This window comes from Notothenia rossii, assembly GCF_949606895.1.
Source record: "Notothenia rossii genome assembly, chromosome: 9".
NCBI classification, from domain to species: Eukaryota; Metazoa; Chordata; class Actinopteri; order Perciformes; family Nototheniidae; genus Notothenia; species Notothenia rossii.
In genome coordinates, this window is record NC_136907.1 from 15069374 (window position 1) to 15094052 (window position 24679).

General features: G+C 39.1%; 2 protein-coding genes across 9 annotated transcripts in view; both read left to right on the top strand.

Moving 5' to 3' along the window:
• Positions 1-9488, top strand: part of aff4 (AF4/FMR2 family, member 4) — a 31678-nt gene extending 22190 nt beyond the window's left edge. For all 8 annotated transcript variants that reach the window (XM_079648189.1, XM_079648190.1, XM_079648193.1 and 5 more), the window contains 9 exons: positions 249-483; positions 790-887; positions 1263-1326; positions 3433-3569; positions 4091-4162; positions 4293-4386; positions 4547-4590; positions 4923-5143; positions 5616-9488. In XM_079648189.1, the coding sequence (XP_079504315.1) occupies positions 249-483; positions 790-887; positions 1263-1326; positions 3433-3569; positions 4091-4162; positions 4293-4386; positions 4547-4590; positions 4923-5143; positions 5616-5743 (1093 nt within the window). In that variant the 3' untranslated portion in view covers positions 5744-9488. The remainder of the gene's footprint in view (positions 1-248; positions 484-789; positions 888-1262; positions 1327-3432; positions 3570-4090; positions 4163-4292; positions 4387-4546; positions 4591-4922; positions 5144-5615) is intronic.
• Positions 9489-11057: 1569 nt separating this feature from the next.
• shroom1 (shroom family member 1) overlaps positions 11058-24679 on the top strand; it is a 32176-nt gene continuing 18554 nt past the window's right edge. The window contains exon 1 of the mRNA XM_079647533.1: positions 11058-11266. The gene's annotated coding sequence lies outside the window, so the exon portion shown is untranslated. The remainder of the gene's footprint in view (positions 11267-24679) is intronic.

Here is a 24679-nt window from a genome sequence, read left to right on the forward strand (position 1 = left end):
ATAGAAGTTTCATATTCTGAAAGCCAAGACTTTGTTTGTTTAAAATCAAACAAAACATCCAAATCCGCAAATCCACGTTTATTTTGAAATGAGCCGTTGCGACTTCCGACTGATTTCGATAGAGCAGGTCACATATTACATTTTCTGAGTGTTAAGCTTTGCTGCAGTTCTAAACTCAACAGAATATTGTTTGTTTAAGTAATCAAAACAAAAATGCTGCGCTACAATGACAATGAATATCCCTCCAGGTCTAAGAGGTCTTTGGAGAAGAAAGAAGAGCCAGCCCCCTCCCCTTCCATGTCGGGTCTTCAGCGAACGCCCAAGGCAGAACACCCGAGTCGAAAGAGGACAGTCAGCCAGTCCTCTACCTCTTTGTCCAGCGGGACAGGAAGTGGAAAGGAGGGAAGCCTCAGCACCAAGGGCAACTCCTCCTCCAAACACAGAAAAGGAGAGGACAAGGGACGCAGCACACGCGAGGGCAAGGTGAGTGTAACACTATCACCGGGCATTAGCTGTACGTGTTAATAACTGGCAAGCATTGCAGATACCGGCAGGTGCAATCTTTCATCATGTTTGCCAACTGTGCAACATTTCCCCTGGGGAGTTGTGGGAAGAAGGGCTTGTTCCAGAACATCTTCTATATATAGTTCATTCCCATTATCCTTAAGAGCGCACATCATTTCTAGCTCCAGAGACCCTCAATCTCACCCTGTTCTCCATTTTATCGTCCACTTCAAGACCCCTTTTTCTACCTGAAACTTTATTCCCTCCCGCTTGCTGTCTCTGCAGGAGAAATCCTCAAAGAGCTGCGATAACCAGCTGGCTGTGCCTCCGCTCACCACCGAAGGCTCCAAGGCTCAGAGATCCAAGCTGGTGTTTGAGGACAGGTAAGAAGAGCTCTTTCCACTGTGGATAACCCCTCAGCAGGGTACGCAGAAAGACCTGCTGTGGGGATCTAGAGTTGCCTTTGATGCATAAAGCCGTAGGAGGTTTGGTTGAGGTCATGAATAGATGTGCCTGCATGCAGAAGGGACGGCGTGCATTTCCATTTTAAAAGGCTCTCTGTTGGACCGTTCTTTTTCATGCAGAGGAAAATAAACGACTAGTATTGTCTTATTTTTGGGGGCTTGATGTAATTCATTTGTAGGTGGAGTTCTGTGCCAAGAGGAAATGAATGTTGAAACCTAACCATCAAACAAGCTTTTCAAAAAATCCAGCCAAGTAATGAACATTTGTTTGACCTGTTTTTAATTTTGTTTCAGGGTCCATTCGGCAGATCACTACCTACAAGAAGCCAAGAAACTTAAACACAATGCAGATGCACTGGTAAGAGCAACAGCCTGAGGACTATTTACCTACAGTATGTAATCGAGAGGCCCCGGTGTTGCTGCATGCAAAGCAGTGAGAGGAGCGTGTTGTTTCACAAGTTCTAGACCTACGACATCCTGGTGACGTTTTGCATAGAGATGAATGGATCCCGGAGAAACACATTTTATATTCAAGTGACTATGTAGCAGTGACGTGCGGTGAGGTTCATGGCTGGTGAGGCACTGAGTCTTTCAGAGTCACATTTACAAATAGGCTTTTTTAGTCTGATGCTTTGATTCATTTGAAACAGACCGTTCAACAAAAGGATACCCAACATCTAAATATTGGATTGTTCTTTCTTAGTAAGATCCCATTTTCATTACAATTGTGGTCTTACCTTAACTTGAAGACGAAGTCCATGCTATCCTTCTGGACAACAATCTCTATTACTTTTTTGTAAAAGTCCTCCTTATCTTTCTAGTTTCAAAAGTCTAGCTTGTTGTTTGTGTCTACCGTCTCTGTGTAGAACAACAGTAGCAACAAGAACCTGTGGGCTCATGTGCGCCCCCTTCAGTGCAGCAGAGGTTATGGCTGCCTCCCCTGGTGCTTTCTCATTGCCGTTGTATGATGAGACCAGCGAGCCTAAATATCATATCTATGTGAAATAAGTTATTTAGAGACTATGGATGGCGGGCATAAATGTAATAAAGGGATCTACAAACATTACATTGGTGACATACAGTGAGATGGTAACAGGCATGCGCTTAGTGCCCGCGCTCCAGCCAGTTTCTGTGGGGTGAGGCATTCTGAGGTGAGGCAGAGCTCATCTGTGCCTCACCTCACCCCACATTAACTGGCTTGAGCGTGCTCACAAAATAAGTGGCCGCGCTAAATTAGTGCCCGCGCTCCAGCCAGTTGGTGTAGGGTTACGTGAGGCAGAGCTCGTCCCTGCCTCACTTCTCATCGCTCCCATGTAGCCTAGTTATAGCTGAGCTCGGCAAATTTGCCGATTTGGACTATAAAATTGGAATTATACAGAAATCACATTTACAACACAGATCATTGGTGAGATTTTATTATTTAGTTTTTCTTTAGTTTTTTTCCCGTTACATTGGAGTAACTCTGCCTCCCCTGACTGCACGTTGCTGCTATGTAGTGTGTATTGTATTGGGTGGGGTATATACCTCAGACATAAAGTTTCCGGAGCCATTTTAGTCTGTGCTCTCACATTTTGAGCACAATATCGCATAACAAGCAACAATGTATATAACACTTTTCTTGATGGGTCACTGAAAGATGACCCCCCCCCCCCCACACACACACTTTCAAAACACTGACCAAAACACACCTTCATGCTGGCTTTTAATTTCTGAATTATGTTGTGTTGCTCTTTTAATATATATTTTTTAATTCTTTTATAATCTGTTGCTGTTTTTAATAATTTTATAATCTATTAATCTCGTTTCATCACCACTGTAAAGCGTCTTTGAGCACCTGAAAAAGCGCTTGAAAATTAAATGTATTATTATGAACAGGTGACTATTTTTAACTCCTCGTCTGGTGTCAGTTACCTACCTGAGGATTATCACATACCTCACTCTGCTGCATGTTGTTTCCACTCAGAGTCCTTGACAATTTCCTTTGTTACGGTTTTCTTTTGCTTTCCAAATGTAAAAAGTAACTATTAAAAAGTATCAATGATGCAAAAACACACACACATGATATGCTGACAATTAAATGGTTCCTAACATTTCTCATTGTTCTCTCTCAAAATATAACTCGTCATTATATCCATTATGGACACTTATTCAATTTCTCTATAATGTACCTAGATCTCAGTTCATTAGCCCACACTACGTTGCATCATTGAGTTTAGCATTTTATTTTTTAAACACAAACAAATTGTATGTATTCCACGCAATCATACACAACCATGTTAACTATGTGACATGCTCAAACCATGTCAAATGAGAAGTCATGTGAGCAACATTTAGACCTGTTCTGCAGCTGTGACAGTTTCAGAAAGGTCTGCGTTATATTAGACTCGTTCATGCTCACTAACACTCAGGATGCCCCTTCAAAAGAGATTTGAATGTTTTCTTTGTCCCTGTCCCCACTTTGCAGTTGGATCGTTTTGAGAAGGCAGTGTACTATCTGGATGCCGTGGTGTCTTTCGTTGAATGTGGAAATGCTCTGGAGAAGAGCGCCCAGGAAGCAAAGTCTCCCTTCCCCATGTATGCTGAAACGGTGGAGCTTATCAAGTAAGAACGTAAACATCTAAATCATCGTCACGCTAAAGGAAAACTCCACCAACTGTACACATCAGTCGTTGTTCAGGTCTTTGGTAGTATTGGCAGCATGCATGAATTGCTTTAGGTCATGTCACCTGAGTCAGCGACAGTTGGGACTGAAGACTACAAGTTTGAGAATAGGGAAGTGCTTTTGCCAGACAACTGTATCCAACTCCTCATCTCTATACATATCCTGCAACTACCATAACACCCCCAGATATTCAAATGAACTGTATGTAGTAGGATTAAGTTTAATTGTGGGTATTGTAGGCGCAAGTGTTTGAAAAGTAAGAAGACCGTTTGTAATAATACATTTTTAAAAAAGATGCTTTGCACTGTGTCACATTGTTTGAAAAGTTTCTAAATCAATATGAATATTATCACAGAAATTCTTTGTATTAAAAGTTACTTTGACTGAAATAAGTGTTTCTTTAATAACTTGTCAGCTGATTCTACCTTAAACCTAACAGTTGTTCTCGCTGTTTGTTCAGATACACTATGAAGTTAAAAAGCTACCTGGCTCCAGATGCTACTTCAGCAGACAAAAGGCTAGCTGTGCTTTGGTAAGTGTGCAAAAGCAATAATGAATTTTATTGTCAGCGGTTTTGCCCATTTCTTAGCCTTCATCTAAAAGTCCTTGCTATTTTATTAAAGGAGAGTTTTAGATCAATATGAACCCATTTCTCTTTACAGCCTACGATGCCAGTCTCTTCTCTACCTGCGGTTATTCAAGCTGAGGAAGGACAGCGCACTAAAATACTCCAAAACACTCACAGAACACTTAAAGGTACTTTTTTTGGTTTTGTCCAAGCTATAATCCAGTGTTGCTCGGGGAAACCTTCCAAACCACAGGAGCACAATTTAAATTCCATGAATGTATGTTTCTTTTCCGTCCGTGTGTGTCCTGCTGTGTACATAATGTTCTCCACTCTCATTTTGTTTGGCAGAATTCTCTGAGTAACACCCAGGCTCCCTCTCCTGGAATGGGAAAGTAAGTTGTGTGCTAATTTAGCCTATTTGATTTTAGATGTGATTGTAAAGGAAACATCTGCGTTGATTGCTCGGAAAAAAAGTACTTCAAATGACATTTTCCAACATTTCAAAGGTTTTAGAATTTCACAGAAAGTTAATGGAAATACTGTTTTAAAATAATATTATGGACAGAGTTTAACATCTTGTTGGCTTGAAGCTGAGCAGGAATGACAATGGATGATTTACAGCTCAGTTTATATTACTGTCATGCGGTCGGGTGTCTTTTAAACATTCTTTGCCTTTGTACCAAACGTGTTTCTGAACCCTTTCTGTTTGTTTCTGTTTGTGTAGCAGCAAGGCAGCAGGCATGCCCTCTCCGGTGTCTCCTAAACTGTCGCCAGGCACGGCCGGCAGCTACTCGTCGGTCAGCAGCAGCAGCAGCGCCAGCTCCTCAGTGACCATACCTCAGCGGATCCACCAGATGGCTGCCAGCTACGTCCAGGTCACATCCAACTTCCTGTACGCCACAGAGGTCTGGGACCAGGCGGAGCAACTGTCCAAGGAGCAGAAAGGTAAACCGCCTGAGAACAGAGGCATGGTTACGTTAATGACATTTACTCAAGCAAGGATGTATAATGACGAGGAGTTTGAGGACACAATATTAGGATCTATGAGCCAATGAGATTGTTTGTTCCAACTTGAACAGGCCTCAAGTCACTGGCTTTTAAACTGACTCTGTCTCCTCTTTTAATATCTGCACAGCTTACTACCAATACTTTATAACAATACTGCACATATTTTATTATCACGATAATTCTGTCTACTGTACATAGTTTTTTGGTATATCTATATTTCATTTCAATATCTCTCTATATTTTAGATTTCATAGTAGTTTTTTGTTAAATCTTTTGGGCCTTGTCTTACAATGTATCTTCTAACTGATCATGTATGCACCATATACACCAAGGCAAATTCCTCGTACATGTTCACATACTTGGCAATGAAACGGTTTCTGATTGGCCCGCTACGTCTTTGTTTCCCCAGAGTTCTTCTTGGAGTTAGACAAGGTGATGGGTCCTCTGATCTTCAACACCAGCAGCATGACAGAACTGGTGCGTTACACGCGGCAGGGCCTCCACTGGCTGCGACTGGACGCTAAGCTTATTCCTTAGCAGGGACTCCCTCCCTGTGCGCTGCTTCCACACACACACACACACCTCTGCAACATGTGCTCAAAGACACACACGCATGCCCTCACAGACAGACACACATTTAAAGGATGTACTGTACGCACACACACACACACAGTCCACGTCTGGTCCTCCATGTACACACACGTTGATGAACTTCTCAGACATATCTCCAACACTGTGTCCATTTTCTACACCAGCTTGCCAAAAACACTGAGCAATCCAGAGCATCTCACACCGTCGACAGTCTACACAGGGAGAAGCATCCAAACTGCAGCACAGGAACAAAAAGCTTATGCTTCATATATCGGCATTCATACAATCTTTGAAGGCCATGGTTTTATCTATTCGGCACAGAAGCGCTGGGTGAATTATTTGTTATGGAATCGCTTAAAAATGGGGTTTGGTTTTTAGGCTACTTTTGGCTTTTTAACTTTTTATTTGACTTTGTCTCACCAAAGTACCTCCCATAAACACCAAAGGTGCTTTAAAATGAAGGTTTCTCTTTATCATTTTTGTGCCTTGTATGTGAGCAACAGGAAAGCAGACACCCCTCATATCTGAATCAATTGTTTTTATTTTCCCTTTAAACTCATTTTATGCATTTTTAAGCATTTTGCAGTTGAAGCTGGCAACATTTATGATTTTAAATTGCAGACTTTCAGTTGAAAATCAAGTCCTGTTAATGTATTTTAGAGCAAAGAGGATGTTGGCCACAAATGAAGCATTACACTATTTTAATTTATCTTTCCTTCAGAAGCGCTGAGCTTATCTTGAAAAATGCCTGAAAGTTTTAAGGCCGGACTGTAGGAAAGGCCACTGTGCACAGCAGATTAATACTTCTGACATGCACATATTTATAAATGTTCTCTTTATCGGTCAGTGTATTGGATTTTTAACAGTGTCATCCTTCCAGAATCACTAACTCCTTTTAAGCCCTGCTAGAAAATGTTGGTCAATTATTACAAACCACTGTACTCCAGTTTGGTGCAAGGAGCAGCATGGCCTCTAGAGGCTGCTAGCAAGGGCTTTTAGACTCTCGACCTTAATACAAATATATCACCTTAATGTTCTCTGTAAGAGGTTTGCGGTCTTTTGAAGCTCCAGAATACAGGTCACTTCCTATAAAAGGTTTCTTCACTCATAGCTACATTGTTCATTGAGAAATATCCTCCAGGAAGAGTCGCATCCAGACAGTGTTATTCTGTTTTTGATCTCCTTTGTTTGTGCAGAGTGTATTTTTCTAAGTAACAGCAGGGAGTGTCTTAAGTATTGAAGTTCATTTCCACATATACAACGCAGTTATTTACATTGCCGTTTATCAAAGCTAGGCCTGAGTGACCACTAATCTGACACAATAAAAGCAAATCCATACGGAAGGAAATACTTAGAGGCAAACTCATCAGTGTTGCTTTTATAGAACAAAGAGTTTTTAAATCTATCATTATATATATATTTCAAAAAAGGACTATAACAGGCCAATAAAGATTTTATTTATATACCAAACAGTTTTTTTGTTTTGTTTTTTTCTCTGGCCAAGCAGAAGTATAACTTTTCAAATGCATTCTTTTAAAACAGGGTTAAACCAAGGGTTATGAGATGCAAAGTATTTGTAATGTAATTTTTCCTATTTAAATTGTATCCATACTTTTATTACAAGATGGTGGATATGAAACATGTCAGCCAGTAGTTAGGCGGAGTAACACTGTATGCCAACTATCCAGATATGAACATTTCTGTTACTAGTTTGACCTTTTCTGGTTGTCATCAAGGGTAAAGTGGTGTTTTTTTTTTTTTTTTTGAATGAAGCTGTTATGACACTTGGGTGTTTGGTAACGCTCAATGACATGAAGGAATGTCCTTTTTTTTGTGCTTACTTGTTAGATCACTTCCTTCTAAAACATGCTGGAAAAGTTCAAGCCTGGGTCAAATGGTATTAAAACGATTATTGGTTTATTTTGATAAATGATGAGATCAGTTTGACAAGAAGAAGTCTTAACTTTTTAGCACTTTTCTTACATTTTCAATCATAAATGTGGTGCATTTCATCCATCACCCTTTTCATCTCAAGACAAAATACATATTAGTAATTGTACTATTTGGCTCAGATTTGACCTTTTTGGGTTATGTTTTGTATTTTTTTTTATCACTGGCTCCCTGGTCTTTATTGTAGGAGGGGATACTGTTATTTCCTCTGGCACTTGAAAAAGAGAAAGCCAGACGAGGTATGATTTTAATCTATGCAGGATTTTTACAACAACAAAAAAGGATCTGTTTCTTTGGAATAAATGAAATATTTTGGCTTGGGATTTTTTTTTCCCAGCTTCTTTCTTTTTCCCGCCTCAGTGAGAAACCTATTGAACTCAAGTGTCCAATGCCTTTAGCTTTTGCAATTTTGTCTACTGGTTTAGTATATATGTGTATATAGGTCTGTTTTATAACCAAACACCGATGGCTTGAGCCATTTTGTACTTAAAGCTGGAGGCCACTTTTCTCATAGGAATTACTCTGTGGGTTTTGCCAGCCCAGTAAATGTCTTCATACACTGGTACACTTTGTAAGTACAGGTCCGCGCCTTGTGTTCCCTACACTATCTTGTAGTCAAATGTACAACATTTAGCATTATAGTAATTTTTAACAGTTTGCTACTCACACTTATTTATTTTTCTGCCCCTTTGCTTAATATTTTTTTCTATTTTGCCATTTTAAGGAGTACCATTTTATGAGATAAGATGATGTAAATGTATCGGGGTTGTTCATGATGAGATTTCCTTGTAAGTAGTAATTAATATTAATTCTAACTTGAAAGAATCCAGGGTAAGATGAGTTTTTTTTGACATTCGGTAGGAAGATGTTAACACTTGCATGTTTCTATTTAAATACAAATGTATAAATTGTAAATATAACATTTCTTTAAGGGTGAATTTCTACTACAGGTTGACATTTTTATTGAAAATTAAAAATGCTGTAAATACATCTTGTGAGATACTTTATGCACATTATTTTTCCTTCTGGGCTTTTTTTGTTCACTTCTTCCAAGCTGTTACAGAGTACATCCGAGTCTCTTAACACTGTATATCACATTGATTTCTCACTCCTTTTTTCTTACCGCTCTTGTATTCTTTGTCTTCTGCTTCATTGTCTCCCAGTACCATGGTCGCTACAAAATCATTAATGTCTCTAAATCCAAGTGCGAATATTTTGTCTTCTTTGTATTTGATATGGAGGCGTGTTCTTTTCATGAAGTGTATATTGTTGATCTCATGGGATGGATGGATGGATGGTGTGTACAGTCTGTTGTTTAAAACCACGTCTGTTTCCTCCTCACGAGAGCAATGTATTTACTATGTGTCCCTTTTGAACAATTGGTCCAACATGTCTTTTGAAACAGAGGTATTTCTCTACAGGTCAAAACAGTTGTAGCAGTTTATACAGTATGTTGTATAACACCTTTTTTCTAAAAAGTCGTCTCTAAATGGAGGCCAGCAGCATACACTATGTACATTAGTCTAAATTGGATTAGTTTTAAGAGAACTGATGATAGAGATACTATATATGATGGATGCAATATGATTAAAGGTACTCAATGAGTTTGATCTTCAAACTTAGGTTATGTAATTTAAAGCATTCTTGTGAAGTGAGTATTAATTGTGACTAATGAGAGTCTGTCCTGAATATTCTTTGTATTTTGCCGTATTGAGAATAAAATATATATGGATATGTTTAATGGAGTGTTACTCATTTTATTTAAGCAGCTGAAGGTTGTTATTATCGAAAACATAATAACACTTGAGGCATTCATAAATGGTTTATTCTAGTACAAGATTATTCATTGCAACAGGTGATATTTTGATATATTTTAAGGTCAAACTGAAAGGGGTAGCAAGTTAGACATTGGATATTTTTTAGATGATTTACAGAACAAAAAACTTAAAAATTCTCTGCTAACAAACATAAGCAATGATTACTCAGCTAAACATGCCGCTTATCCTCATGTGATCCATAGTGCCACTAGAGGCCAAAACTAAATATAAAATATATATATATCATTTTTAGATTAGAAATCTGTTTTACATGGATACACTTATTGCAATGCATTGTATTTCATAAAGGAGTCTTTGGTTTTGTTTTACTTAACTTGGCTCTACACAGACACAACAGGCTCTCAACAGGTCCGGCCTGTGATTTACAGTAGCTCTTGAAGAATAAGTTGCCACCAAGTGGTCATAAGTTGCTACTGTCGTCTGATCTATTTCAGCCTAAATGTCATTGGATTTTAATTTCAATCACTGGGACTTGTATTGGACCGTCTTAGTCGTTATATTTTAAAAAGTTTCCTGGATTGCATATCTTAAAAATGGCTATCCTGTACCTTTCGACAAAAAAAGAGCACTTTTCAATAAACAAAGGCTTGCTTTAAAGTCTGACTGTACAGTACAATACAGTTTACAGAGGATAAATAGTCATTGCCAACTGAAGAAAACGTATGGTCATTTAAATATAACCTGGATCCTAGTTATCTATATATTTTTTGACACTTAAAACAATGCTTCGCCCCAAATTATTATATTATACTAGTTATGATTTGAAAAATAATGATGTAAATACTTTGGTATATTTGATGCTAATTTGATGTTAATCTAATGTAGGCCTATACGCTTTGTAATTGGAACATCATTTGACCTTGCACTAAAATAAAATATATCAAATATATTTAAACTGTAAAATAAATCATGCCTGCTGATTAAAAGAATATTACTTCTAACCACCTGTGTCATCCACACATTTTAGCTTCATTTGTTTGCCTGTTTCAATAAGCAATGGATGGTGCTTAGTAAATATTTGGGCATGAATGAAACAAAGGTATTCAGAGAAGTTTATATAGCTTTGCATTGCAGAGCCTCTTAGAAATGATTAGCTCCTTCCAATCCACATTGCGCTGCCCTGAGAACATTTTATGTAGACTCTTTGTTGTGTCCACTTTTTTATTTTGTGTTATTCTAGTCAGTTTTACTTGTATGATTTGTAAATATTATAACATTCGTTTACTCCTATCAAATGTATCTTTCAGTGAGTTCAGTAAAACAGTTAAACTGGCACTGTTCAGTTTTGGCTTCTGCCTCTTTCCAGTGAACTGAAGAACATAAAAAACAATACAGAGAAATCCCCCTTTTCACTATTCCGCCATTAACACGGATGGACCAATGGGGTGTCGTGTATTCCCAAAGGAACCGCCTCCCGCCTCATCTGATTGGTCGACGTTATCCTCTGTTACCTTTCATCCGATTCTCTCCCTCTCTGCAGGGAATAAGGTAAGCTAACTGCGAGCGAAGGAAAAAGGAAAGCTCATTGCCCAGGCGACGAAGCACGTTACTACAAAAAAGTGAAATTGATCCGTTAATTTATGTGTTTTTTCTCACCGTTATCCACTCGAGAAGGGAAAACACACCCGAAAAGAAACAAGGAGTACAAGTTGAAAACAGCCAAGTGTTTGGAAATAAGCAGGTACGTAAAGGGGACTTTGATAGCAGCAGGTGCATCTAGTATCGCCGTGGCTGTTCAGTTTCGGTTGTCAACTGTCAACCTGTTGCTTACTACTTCTACTAAATATAGCTTTATGAAAATATGTTGTTTTCAGCATCTCTTTGTATCTGTAGTTTTAAAGTTGTGATGCTTCTCGGTTTAAAAAAAACCTCCTTTTTACTGAGCAATGCATGCGCAAACGAATGCTGTCATTGGTTTTTGAAAATCAGAAATAATTTAATAATCCAACTGGGAAATTGGTTTTCAACATAGAATTGATATTTAATTGTATTTCCAACTTCTGCCTAAGTAGACCTGTATGAACGTTTTGTAATTTTGTATGTCTTTATTTTCGTGTTTAGTGCAGTAGTTTGGCTGCCTCTTATATGCGTTCCCCTATGCACGTTCACATAATCCCAATAGTTTACAATGGATACAATTTAAATTAAATAAATGAATCATATCAAACCTTATATTTAAATGTTCCAGTGATAGAAGCAATTTAACTTCACCTTGTTCTCTGAGAAAACAATTACCATATTGATTGATGTTACACATGACTTATTGTAATTGCAGCCCTGTAATGCATACATAATGTGGACTAGAGACACACAGCAACCCAAACCACTGTTGTCACCACATTTAATTGCCATTTTCATATTTTCCATGTTGCACATTACCCATGCAATACCTGTTGTTAGACAGTAGTGTGAGAACAACACGGTATTATTTTTTCCTAACCTTATCTCCTTGCCTTAAATTGATACCTGGCCCTGAATTATGCACAGGAGAGCCTTTCTATCTAATGACTGGCCTATGTTTTATTTAAAGTGGGGACAAAAGGCGCCCGTGGCTGTGGCGGTGTTGCTTCGGGGGAAACCAGACACTGGTGTTTTGTGCTGTCGTTGAAACTGAAGCACTCATGCGGTACATTGGTCAGATGGTGGGAGCAGCAGGAGCACACTGGCCTCTCTGTGCTGCTGCTGGATGCCCTGCTGCACCCACAGACTGACCTGAAGGCTGCTAAGAGCGCCTTATTGAGACATTTGTGCAGAGAAGACGTGCGTGTAGGTGTAATGCATGTGTATAAACACAAAGACACAGACAATTCATGTGCACTGAGGCAAATAAACTAACAACATGCATCCACCTTCTGCACACAGATGCCCACATTAACACCTGTTGATTCGAAACTCAACACATGTCACTCTGCGGGAAGAGTCATGCATCACTGGTGGTTGTTAGAACTCATCTAATGCAATACACAAAGACAAAACATTCAAGCATGTGGCAATAAACACATGTAGTGGTAGCTGCATACAGGTGATTGTGTGTATGATGGTGTGAGTAAAGGTGTTGTGTGTGTATGCAGGATGATTTAAAGAACAAAAGACGCCGGATACAAAAGAAGAAAATAGAAGGGTAAGGTTATAAAATAGAGGAGGGTCACAAAGCCAAGGGCCGTGCATGTAAACGTACCCGGCGGGATGAAACGTGAACTCTTTCTCTGCATTTACGTATGGCTGTGTCTCTTTCCTTCAGCCCCTAAGGTGATAGAAAATGTGTTCACAGTATCGAGTGTTGCCACAGAAAAAAGGAGTTTAACAAAATAAAATATGATTGAACAGTGAAGTCATTTTTGGACATTATAGATTTAAAAGAAGCAATAAGTTAGGGGTTAGAGGTTAGGAGTGGCATGTGCTGGTCGCTCATTTAACATTGGAAAAGTGTATTTGGGTTTTACTTGGATGTTTACATTCTTTTAGTGACCTTTCACCCAGCCCACCTCTGCAAGGATGAACGAACGGGTTTGGCTACGTCAGCCAAAATGAGATGAGGTCCAGATACGTACAGGTGAATTCAGCAGCCATTACAAACTGCATGCAAACATTAAATGAATACACACTTAAAATGTGTGATTTCATAAAAAATGACTTTATGTAACGTCCTAATGGCGCTATAATTAAATCATCATCACTTTGAGATCTAGTCAAGGCGTCACAGTGAGACAATGGTCAAGCAGGAAGGTGTCGTAGTTAAACCATTTTTTACTTTCTGTTGTTTTGATGTCTGCTTTTTCCTGTTATCGAAGTCATTCCACCTCTTCCTTTGTACCGGCATGAGGTGAGGCTTTCACTGGCATTGTTGGTTTCAAGGAAATAAATGGTTTAAGGAAATAGCTTTGAATGAATCATTCTAAGGGATGGGGAATACAGTGTGTTTTTTTAACGTGGAAATTATTGACTCAGACTGTAATCAGATAAAAAAGGGGGATTTGTAATGCTACTATGTACAAACCACTAACAGCTTGATCAGGATTTAAATCAACTGATGTGATCAACTACAAGCAAATGTTGTATGCATTGTTATTGAGGAAAGGGAAGATTTAATTAACAGGAATAACAGCGCTTGATAAAGATATATTTTAGCCCCCCCCAAAAAGGTGCTTGTAAGTTAGAGCTGCAAATGAAATACTTCTCAGCTGACCAAAGTCCAACACTCCCGTTATTACCAAAGCTTTAATGAGTAATAAAGTTAGACTACAGGGTGACGTATTTGAGAAACTCTAGAGGACTTAACGTCATGCAGAAGTACACCTTATATTAAAAGAAATGTGGTACACCATGTTGATGCTATAGCTAATTAAACTGTAGCTAGCATAGAGGCTAGTTAGCATGATGTGTGTCATTCTGTGTAATTTTGTGTAAGTCATCGTGACATCATTTTCTATTTTAAAATACGGCCTTGGACAGGTTGATAAGGTGACGGGTCAACATTGCAGTGCATGATCACAGGGGTTCAGGTACGCTCTGGTCGGATGAGATCATTGTAGGATGGTCTGTTTAAGCGCTGATAAGATCACAGTGGAAGATTTGTTTCTCTACGGTCAGAGCACAGAGGAGGAAGACAGAGGCCATGCCATGATCAAGTTAAAATGTTCCCACAGGATTAATAAGTGATAGGTTTTAAAAGTAGAGAATGTGTGGTTGCTGTAGCAGGAAGGCATGGTGAAAACATTAATATGGAATATGTTCATTCACTAGATGATCGGGATTAAAGCATTCATTTTCTGAAATACTTCCACAAAAGTAATACCTGTGACTTTGTTTTTTTTTGTAAGTTAAAGACGCATAAGCAAAGCGCCTCAGTATAGGAACCTTTGGTATGAACATAAAATCCATAATCACTTTAAAGACTTAACTCCTAATGTATTAACATGACATATCCATGACTGCTGAATGTACCCTGTTACAAAATTGGTTTTTATTTGTTGTGTCTTCTATTGGAAAACACTATCATAACACCCTCCCGTCTAATCGATTTGTCACTCATTAAATGTAAAAAAAAAAGACATTCACAGTCCTATTTGACTCTCTTTCACCACCTTTTGTATGGGGTCTTTTCATCAGTTGTAACTTAAGAGTTATATTTCTGCATGCAGGGCCAGGGGGGCTTTTTCTTTCTTGTATCTTGGATTTGACCGCAGACTGCAGTTGTGAGTTATTGTCAGATCCTCCTTCTTTTGTCCCGGGCCCAGAGAGGCCTATAGAGCAGATGGATGAGAAGGAGACAAATGGCTGACAGAGGTTATCACTGCCTAATACGAGACCCCTGAGGCCAGCTGGGAAGTGTGTATGGTTATGTGTGTCTGTCTGGTTATCTGACAGGACCACACCTACACTATTGTACAGCACTATAGGACCCTCACTGGGAAATGGTAGTGTCATATGTCATGCAAGTATGTGTGAGCAACCTAATGTGTAGGAAGCTCTCTACTTTATTAGAATAATAGACAGAAAACACAATTGTTGTAGCAGCAGCTGCAGTTACTATAAACAACACTCTTTAAAGGTGCCCGGAGTTTTCTTCTACATTCAAAAAAGCTATTTTTACATTTAGCATTACCTTACCTAACAAGGCCTTAGGTAAGGTAAGGTTGTTGAGGCCAAACAACCGTGGGAATACATGGATCGTCTTCTTTTGGAAATCTGCATTCTAGCCTTCTATGGTTTTCATTATTCTACCATTTACAGATATTTACTCATGTTTCTATTTTCACATTAACTTTTGAATATTAATGAATTAACAAGTTTGCTATCTCAATGGTCTTTTGACAATAGCAGAACAAGACATCATGCAAAACCATCAGTACACTTATTTCATACTGATGTTAAATTATTAAAAATATTCATGTTAATCAATCAAAAATAAGGCTTATAAGAAAGAAAAAAACGAAAAATAAAACTTTGTCTGAGACTGTAACTGTAATACTGTAATTTAGACTACAGGGCCCTTCATCCGGTGTGTGTGTGTGTGTGTGTGTGTGTGTGTGTGTGTGTGTGTGTGTGTGTGTGTGTGTGTGTGTGTGTGTGTGTGTGTGTGTGTGTGTGTGTGTGTGTGTGTGTGTGTGTGTGTGTGTGTGTGTGTGTGTGTGTGTGTGTGTGTGTGTGTGTGTGTGTGTGTGTGTGTGTGTGTGTGTGTGTGTGTGTGTGTGTGTGTGTGTGTGTGTGTGTGTGTGTGTGTGTGTGTGTGTGTGTGTGTGTGTGTGTGTGTGTGTGTGTGTGTGTGTGTGTGTGTGTGTGTGTGTGTGTCCATAATACACCATGTCAACAGGTTTGCTGGAGCGCCTTCTCAGGTTTCACAGCCCCTGATGAAAAGGTGTGTGTGAGAGGTTGTCACTGAGACCTGACCTGGCCATGGCCGCAGTAATGTGGCTGTGATATTGACTAATAAAAGAGGCATTTACAGCTGTCTGACACGGCTGGAAGTAGAGGCTCGATGTTTTCTGATGTTTCCAATCAGGGCCGGAACGACCTCCACACCTGGGCTGAGATTTAGTTCTATTTTCAGTCTAAGATGCTTAGATACAAGTTTAAATAATCCATAATTTTGGAAATCAGCGGTTCACATAATTATAATTTATTTGGAGCTGTAAAGATTATTTAAAGGTCCCATGTCATGGCCATTTCTACTGATCCTAATTCCATTGTTGAGGTCTACTAAAATAGATTTATACTGTGCAATTTTCCAAACTCACATTGGTTTCTCATCAGCATCTCTGTATAGTATGTGTATTCACTCTGTCTTAAACGGCTTGTTGGAGCTCCTGGCCCCCCCCCCTCCCTATGAGCCCAGTGGCCGTCTGTGACACAGCGAAACCCAGCCCGAAACTAGGGCTGCACGATTTTGGGGAAAAATCTAATTGCGATTTTTCTGACAAATATTGCGATTTGATCTGCGATATTTGTTTTTAAGCGACCCAACGGAAGTTTATTGTAAAATGCGGCCATAACTCCGGCTAGGAAGGTCGCATCAACATGCTCCCGTCTCTAGCACCCCCGCAGCCCGAGCTACGAGTGAAACAACTGAACTTACATGAAACTTCCGTTGGTTTGCTTTAAAGTGAAGCTTCAGTTTAAGATTCACCCTGTAATACATGTAAAACATGTGATGGAGCATCACTAACCTGACTCAGATAGTTTGTTTCACCAAACCATCTAGGAAAGCTCCATTGGAAGCCATTTGGAAAGGGCAGGCACTTTCAATTTTCGATTAAGCTGTCTATCACCTTCTATCATGGGCCACTTCTGATTGGTTAACAATGGCTGGTACATGTGGAGCACAGCACTTCTGATTGGTGTGGATGACTGACACACAAAATGTAAACAAATAAATACAAATATGTTAAAAAAACCCGGCAGATGAATCAATAATTAAATAAATAGCCATAAACACTTTTCTATTGTATATCCTCTGCCACAACAAAGCTATTTAACCCCAGTTAGAGGAAAAACCTACCAGCTGACCAGAAGCAGACAAAAACCAACAAGTAAACAGTGAAACATGCATTCAGCGAAGGCATACACTAATGAACTCATTATAGAGAGAAACTGAACAACATGGGAAACAAAACTAGTGAAATAAACACGCGTGTGTTTTCCTTTGCATAACCTCATAGTCCGGCAGCTCCACATCTGAATAACACACTGCCAGGTTACAAAGTCCAGAGTGTGTTTTCTAGTGAGGTTTAATCTGTGTGATTAGTTTTACAGCCTTATCCCCCCACCCTTAAACACCACCCTTCCTCTTCTGATCCCCTCCTCGTCCCCTGCTCTGAGGTAGGAAACCTGCGCTGCCAGCAGTAAAAGGAGCTCATTGTGATCAGCTCCCACAAAATGAGCCACAGTGGCAGCCTCGGTGCTGGGAAAACACAATGGAGATTAGAAATCACTTGACTCCTGAGCGTGATGATCAGGACTATTAGGTTACTGTATACGTTTCAAAAGCAGGGCAATTAAAAGTTAACACTGAGTTTTCCATCTCTGGAGGAGTGGGTATAATAGGAGATTGCAGTCTATAGCCTGAGGTGTAGGAGGCGTGTGTAATTATCTGCGCATTAGACACACATTTGTTCTCGACATATGTACTTTTTCGAGATGGAGGTCGGATTCTTCGCAAACCAAGTGGTAAAGGCGCTCCAAGCTAACAAAGAGCTCCCGTATCCCGGATAAAATAATAATTGTCCCTTTTCATTGTTACATTATTGTCCTAATTTAGCTTTCCTGCAGCGTGAAGTAAATTCAGAAGAAAAGCGCTTACCCAGGATTACTAGTTTGAGAGCCTTATCAGAGAGAAATGTTTGGCTGTGTTGCACTGATCATCTGCTTAATGAAGGATTATAAAACTGGTTAAATGTTAACTATGTGTGTTGGCAAGGCTGTTGCTGTTTGCTGGTGTGATTTTAAGACATTTAACAGCACTAGTTTGTACAGTATGTTGGCATGGAAAAGCCATTGACCTTGAGAGCTGATATCTTTGCACTCTTTTCGAGCGCTAAGTTGTCCAGTAAATCAAATTTTAATTCTTGGTTCATTTTAGTGAAAAATCCCCCTGTAGACCTGGTTTGGCGATTGAGAGAGTGAGGAGGAGAGAAGAGGAGATACATTCCTTGCTACTCAGATGTTTGGCTCTAAGTGAGCAAAATTAGTCAGACTTTCCCCTTCGATTATATGAGGCCCAAGTTAAGGATTTTTATGGTTATGATGGGTAATACAAGCGCCCTTTATTTAGTTAGAACAGCTGTTCAGGGGTAATTTGGTGTATTTGCAATTATTTTGAAAGTGTTCAGGTCTGTTTTTTTTTAGTATCTTATAACATGGATGATACTTGTTTTGGTATGAGAGGAAGCCAAAGATTCAGTCTGTTAGAATAACTTGTTTTTAACTGAATTCTAGCAATAAATGGACCTCTATACAACAAACTATACATTAGTGGGGACCTTCCACTAGCTTTGAACATAACATAAGTAGATTAAGTGATCAGTAAATGATGTGAAAGTGTGAAGCGTTAAGTTGATTTGCCCCAGTTTTCCGTGAGTGTTTACAGTGATGAATGATTGAGAAGAACTGTTTGGATAAATGCAAAGCAAATATTTACCTCAGCATTTTATTCAGACTGTAAATTAGCAAAGTAGATCAGTGGAATACAATCAGGAAACTCAAACTTTTTTAAAAGGAAAGCTGTCAATATTCCTCAAATGCTTTAACCTAAGTCTGAGGAATGAGAAAGAGACTGAGTGAGATTTAGAAATACAAATGACCAGATTTTTGCCTGAATGATTTTGCATTTAAGGACATCTGGCTGTTACCCACAAGACATCCTTATTTTCTTCTGCTTCATTCTGTATTATCAGCTCCCCTTGGCTTAATGTGCTCTGTTTATCAGGGTTTAGTTCCCCTGAGAAGAAAAACTGGAGAACGTTCTTTATTTATTTGCCTCCTTTTTCACCTGGCCTTTATCACTCTTTCAAAAATGATGTCACTGTCCTGGCGCTGATCTGGGGTTAGTTGACTTCAGTGGCAGCCATGTTGGGTGCAGTGGGGGAAGTGAACATTAACCATTGGCCCTCACACAGACACACAGTGTCCCTGTCTGCCTGGCCGGTTCTTTTGCAATTCAAATCTGTGGTGCAACACTGAGCAAATGTTTCCTTGTTGTCCTGCTGCTGTTGCTGCTCTACAAGCAGCGTGTCATGTATCTGGACTGTCCCTTTCATTCGACCTAAAGCATCCCGGCAGGTATGAAAGGAGAGATTAGAGGCATGTCTGTTCACTTTCATCACTCCATATTAAAGTAAGGTGACCCAGTTTCTCACATCTTTACCCTATTTATGCATTGTTTCTTTTGGGCTGTTTCTCCTTCATCCAGAATGATGTCACAGTAATACCCATGTAACCACAGGAGCTTCTTGAATGAATAACACAAGTTAAGTGTAAGTGAACCTTTTTCTCTGACATCAGGGTAGAATCTGTGCGTATGTCACCAATAAAATAAACTAATGGATGCAGGCATGACTAAAATGCATTGGTTTAACATGTTCTGCATCTGTGATTCACCCATACAGGTGATTTCACTCATAAAGACGAAGGCTCAAACGAGAAGTCAGAAAAGAGAATCAGGTACATTGTACAAACATAGAGGAAATAGAGCAAAGAGCATGTTTGTATTTACGTTTATTAACAAAATAAAAAATACCATATATAATCTGTAAAGGAACGTGAAATAGAATTGCCTTACACTGAAAAAACTGAAAGGTTGACTTTAATTAAATGTATTAGGTCAACAGATTTCACATGTCTGTATTAGGTTAGTTGAAAACAATAATATTAACTTTAAATAACAAATATTAAGTTCAACTTAATATAATTGCTTTCAACTAACCTAATACAGACATTTGAAATATGTTGACATTACATTTAATTAAAGGTCCCATGTCATGGCCATTTCTACTGATCATAATTCCATTGTTGAGGTCTACTAGAATAGATTTATATTGTGCAATTTTCCAAAATCACATTGGTTTCTCATACAGCATCTCTGTATAGTATGTGTATTCACTCTCTGTCCTAAACGGCTTGTTGGAGCTCCTGCCCCCCTCCCCCCCTCCCTATGAGCCCTGTGGCCGTCTGCGAGACAGCGAGACACAGCAAAACCCAGCCCGAACACACACACACACCCGCAGCCTGGCTGGGAGTTTGTGTGTGTGTAAAAAATCGGCGGAGCTGCAGCTGAGAAAAGATTGAGTGTGTGTGTGTGTGTGTGTGTGAGGAAGTCTTAACGTAACGGCTCCACGGATTGACCAATGGGTCCATTTGGGTATGGGCAGGTCACTGTACCCAGGAAGAAAAAGAGAAATCTCCAACGAGGCGTTCTGGGGCAGCACAGGTCTGTTCTGTGTTAGAGTTGTACTCGCTGCAGGGTGTACTTTTAGGGTTTGTGACTTTGCAGACTGTTTACATGCAGAAAAACCTTCATAACACACAAGGGGACGGGTAATAACTGTAAAAGCATGACATGGGTCCTTTAAAGTCAACTGAACCATCATTAATCAATTTCCCTGTGCGTTTCCTACTATGACAAATCAAAATATCCATGTGAAAAAGATCCATCTTCCATTCTAACTTTTGAAAAGAAAGAAAGTAACTGTTTATCTATTCCTAAAAAGGTGTGCACACACCCGTCGATTACTGACACCAGTGCTTTTTCTTTGGATTTATTATACCTCAGCTAAAAGGAATTCAACAATAATGTATTGTATCAGTCACACCTGAGCTTTCTCTGCTGTGACATGTCAAACTGTCTTCAGTGATAAAAGGCCTTTTGAAATAAATGAGCAACAAACATGTGTGACCATCATTATCGGTGCATAGTGTCTTCTGAGCAGGACTCTGATCAGTGAAAGTAACTGAAAGACCCGTGGGGGGGGGGTGCAGAGAGCTTAACAAGCAAAGAAAGGTAGTGTTGACAGATAGGGTCACTTTGGTTGATGCCTTAATCTCTCAGTGTTTTGTGTGAGCTGTGGGGAATGTCTTTACTGTTCCCTTCATAACTAGTCCCTGGTATTCTGTATAAGCTTTGATTACATACTATGATCTAAAATGTCCTTTCATTGGCGGTAATTGCCTCATATTAGGCGGGTCTAGGGGAGCAATAAGGCCAGACGAGGAATTCTGTTGTGTTGGAGCTCAGCCGGTCATTTGGTACTGTAACCTGACTTCGGCCACTGCAGGAGGTCGAGCGATTAAAGGAGGGGAAACACCCACTTCTAATTATGTCGTCTGAGTGTCTCAAAGTCAACGGGATAGTCTGCTGATGTAAAGATTTAGGATTCGTGTGACTGTAGAAGGATAGGGATAACAATTTGAGGCTTTTCTCATGAAATATTGTGTTGTTCAAGGCTATAGACGTAGAACTTTCATCTGTTTTTACCTCATTTAATTACTTTTTTTTATTATATTTTTAGTTGGATGAATTGACAAACTAAATCAAAAGCTTATACTGTGCCACTCAGTGCCATTGCAAAACCATGTTGCTAATTGGTGCTTGCACAAATCGTCCATGGCACTTTATTACTCTGTCTTCTTCCTGTGTATAACTCCCTCACTGCAAGATTAAGTATCTAATACAATTATGCAATGGGTATTAAAACTAAACGTGTCCTTGTGATATAATAGGCCTCACAAAATAATCAGGATGAGCACAACGTCCAAGCCTTGCATAAAAGTCATAACTTTCATTTCAAACTAATTTGACTTTGCGACAAGTCATCAAATTGCTTTATTGAATGTAAACTCAAAGGCTTATTTCCTGTTATCTCATGCACATTTTGTTCAACCAGGAAGTGACCTGTAGGCTATCCTCTTATTGTCTTATCTTCTCCTGACGTCTGCAAATGCAATAAATGCATTGCACGTAGCATCTGCTGCTATACAATTGATATTCGAATACAGCAGTGAACTCAATAACTTTATCGTGCTATAATGACAATAGAGTCAATTCATATTAAGAAGTGGACTAAATAAATACGTATTCCATTGTGTCCTACCAGGATGACTGAATCCTTTCTGTGGCTTGAGGTGTAGATGTGTGAGATAAACAGAGCAGTAAATAAGTAGCTGAAAGTATTTGACTAAGATTTGTATATATTTTTTTAAGACGTCAAACTGATAGCTGTGTTTACTGAATATAGCAAGCTGTTTGCTCTCCTTGTTCTACCTGTACCTGCCCTAGCTGCTTATCAAGCACATTCCTTTCCATGTTCCTCTACCAAACTACCAAAGAGTGATAAGGCACCGAGTGTCAAAGTGCCATCTGGCCATAAAGTGTCATGTGTTTGGCACGAAGGTTACCCAGCATACAAAGCAGGTTGTTTTATTGTACAGTTTTTATTATGGTGAGTTGTTCTAACTTCCTGTCACTTTCTCTTCTTTCTCAAGAAACAGAAACGTAAGTACTGTCATCCACCTCAACATGGTGAACATCGACAAAGTGTAATGAAATTGTACTATTAGTGTTTGCATACTAACATGCTCAGAATAGCCTGTTTACATTCAGGTCATTGTATGTTCATGTTGAAGCATTGCATAGAAAAAGCTGTTAGGAAACTACAGAATTAGTTTAAACTTCATCAATCTTAAAGCAAAGATTGTTTACGCTCACTTACACTCACGCAACTAATTCTAAACGAAAATGTTTCCGAATTGACACAAAGTCCTGGAGACTTTTCTCAGCTGTTTGAACTGTTTTGATTCTTGTAGAATAAAACACTGAACCTTAAAACATATTATTTCCAAGGCAAACAATGACATCCTCACAGGGAGCAGAGCAGCTTTCACTAATTGTAAAAAATACAGTTAGGAACCAGGTCATATCGTATGGCCTTTCTGCCACTCCACTCTGTATAGGGTGAGATAAGTCCATTAAAAGCTTTGGCTCAGATTAGCAGCATTAATCCATTCTATGAGTACCAATCAATGATTGTAATGGGCAGATATATAACTGTTTAGCTTGCAAAAGGAATTCATTGTTCCGTTTGCAGTAGGACTTATTTGCTAGGATTTATTTCATGTCAGCATTTTATGAAACATTGAAACTGTATAATTTACTGTATACTACTAACTGTAAATACCGTATAATAATTAACAAGTTCAATTGGAAAAACAGGAAAAAGCATGTTTACATGTTGCTTCATCAGACTGACTTTGTGTTTGATTGCCATCAAGTATACCCTAAATAATCTGGTGCTGAATCACACACGACAGCTCGATTATAAATGCTCACAATAATTTACTATAGCCACTACACATAAATATTACAATATACATTAATACATTTTCAGTGCAGGATGCAAACAGTTATGAGTACTACAGATATAGATAGATATTTACCTAAGGACCCACAAACACTTCCAGAATTGCAGAAATTGAACTACAATTCTGCTTGTGTACAATTCAGGGCTTCATGATATTGGAAAACACTGAAATTGCAACAAGAAACATTTGTGATATAGTTTATTGCAATGTAAAACAATTAAATGAAAAGTAATTTAGTTGAGTGGGAGTTGACAGATGTTGCCCAAAGAAAAGACCAAACTGAGCTTCCTTTTATCCGTCCTGCCTCGACTGCAGTCTCTCTGTTGAGAGATGAGGCCTGAGCTTTAGGAGACACTGGGGACCCAAGAACAATAGATGTGTTTTTTTTAAATGTTTTTTTACGTGCTGATGAAGCCTATGAGACGTTTCTGACCTTTAAACAGGAAGTGGGTCATTTGTTTTTGTGTGTTGTTTGTCGTCATCTGTTTGCCGGGCAGTCTCTTCTTTCGTACTTTCTGTGTTTTTTTTCTTCCCCTTTCTTACATTCCTCACCATGGCTCTCTTTTGTCTCCCGTGTTGTTAGTGCGATCAGACATTTTCTTTGTCCTATGACGTATTTGGCTTTGTAGAGATGTTCAATTTTGTCACTGTTTTAAACCAGCAAAATGTGAAATTTGAAGTGGAGAGCATCTGTCCTCTCTCTGCTGACATCAGAAGTTTGCGCTTGCACGAATACGTTTTATTTACATTTGATCAAGCTGCAAGACAGATTGTTGCTGCATAACTTTTTATTTCAGGTTTTACATTTGACAGCGTTCAGTGTACCATTCAGTTCCCGATTATAATTGCTTCCTTCATTTGACTTTTTTTTGTACATCTGACCCAGATAAGTCTGCTCTCAGATATGAACACGCATACCAGAGACTGAAAAGGATATGCCGCAGAAATGATGATTTTACACGGCCCATTTTTACACCAAACAAAACTCTCATCACGCCTGCAGCCTTGTGCTATTCTAGTGTTGAGGAATTCCTACAGTATCCAAGTAAACTCACCATGACTAGATCATATATCGCAGCCCCACCGGGGAGTTCTTAATACAAAAGTAATTGTCTTCTCAGAAGCCACTTGAAAGCAATAAGAAGTGTATCATTCCCTATAGCCTGTGTTCAGTTTTAAAGCTTAATGCTGCCGGGAATTGCAGTTCCTGGTTAATGGTTGACAAGGAAGGATACATAATGTC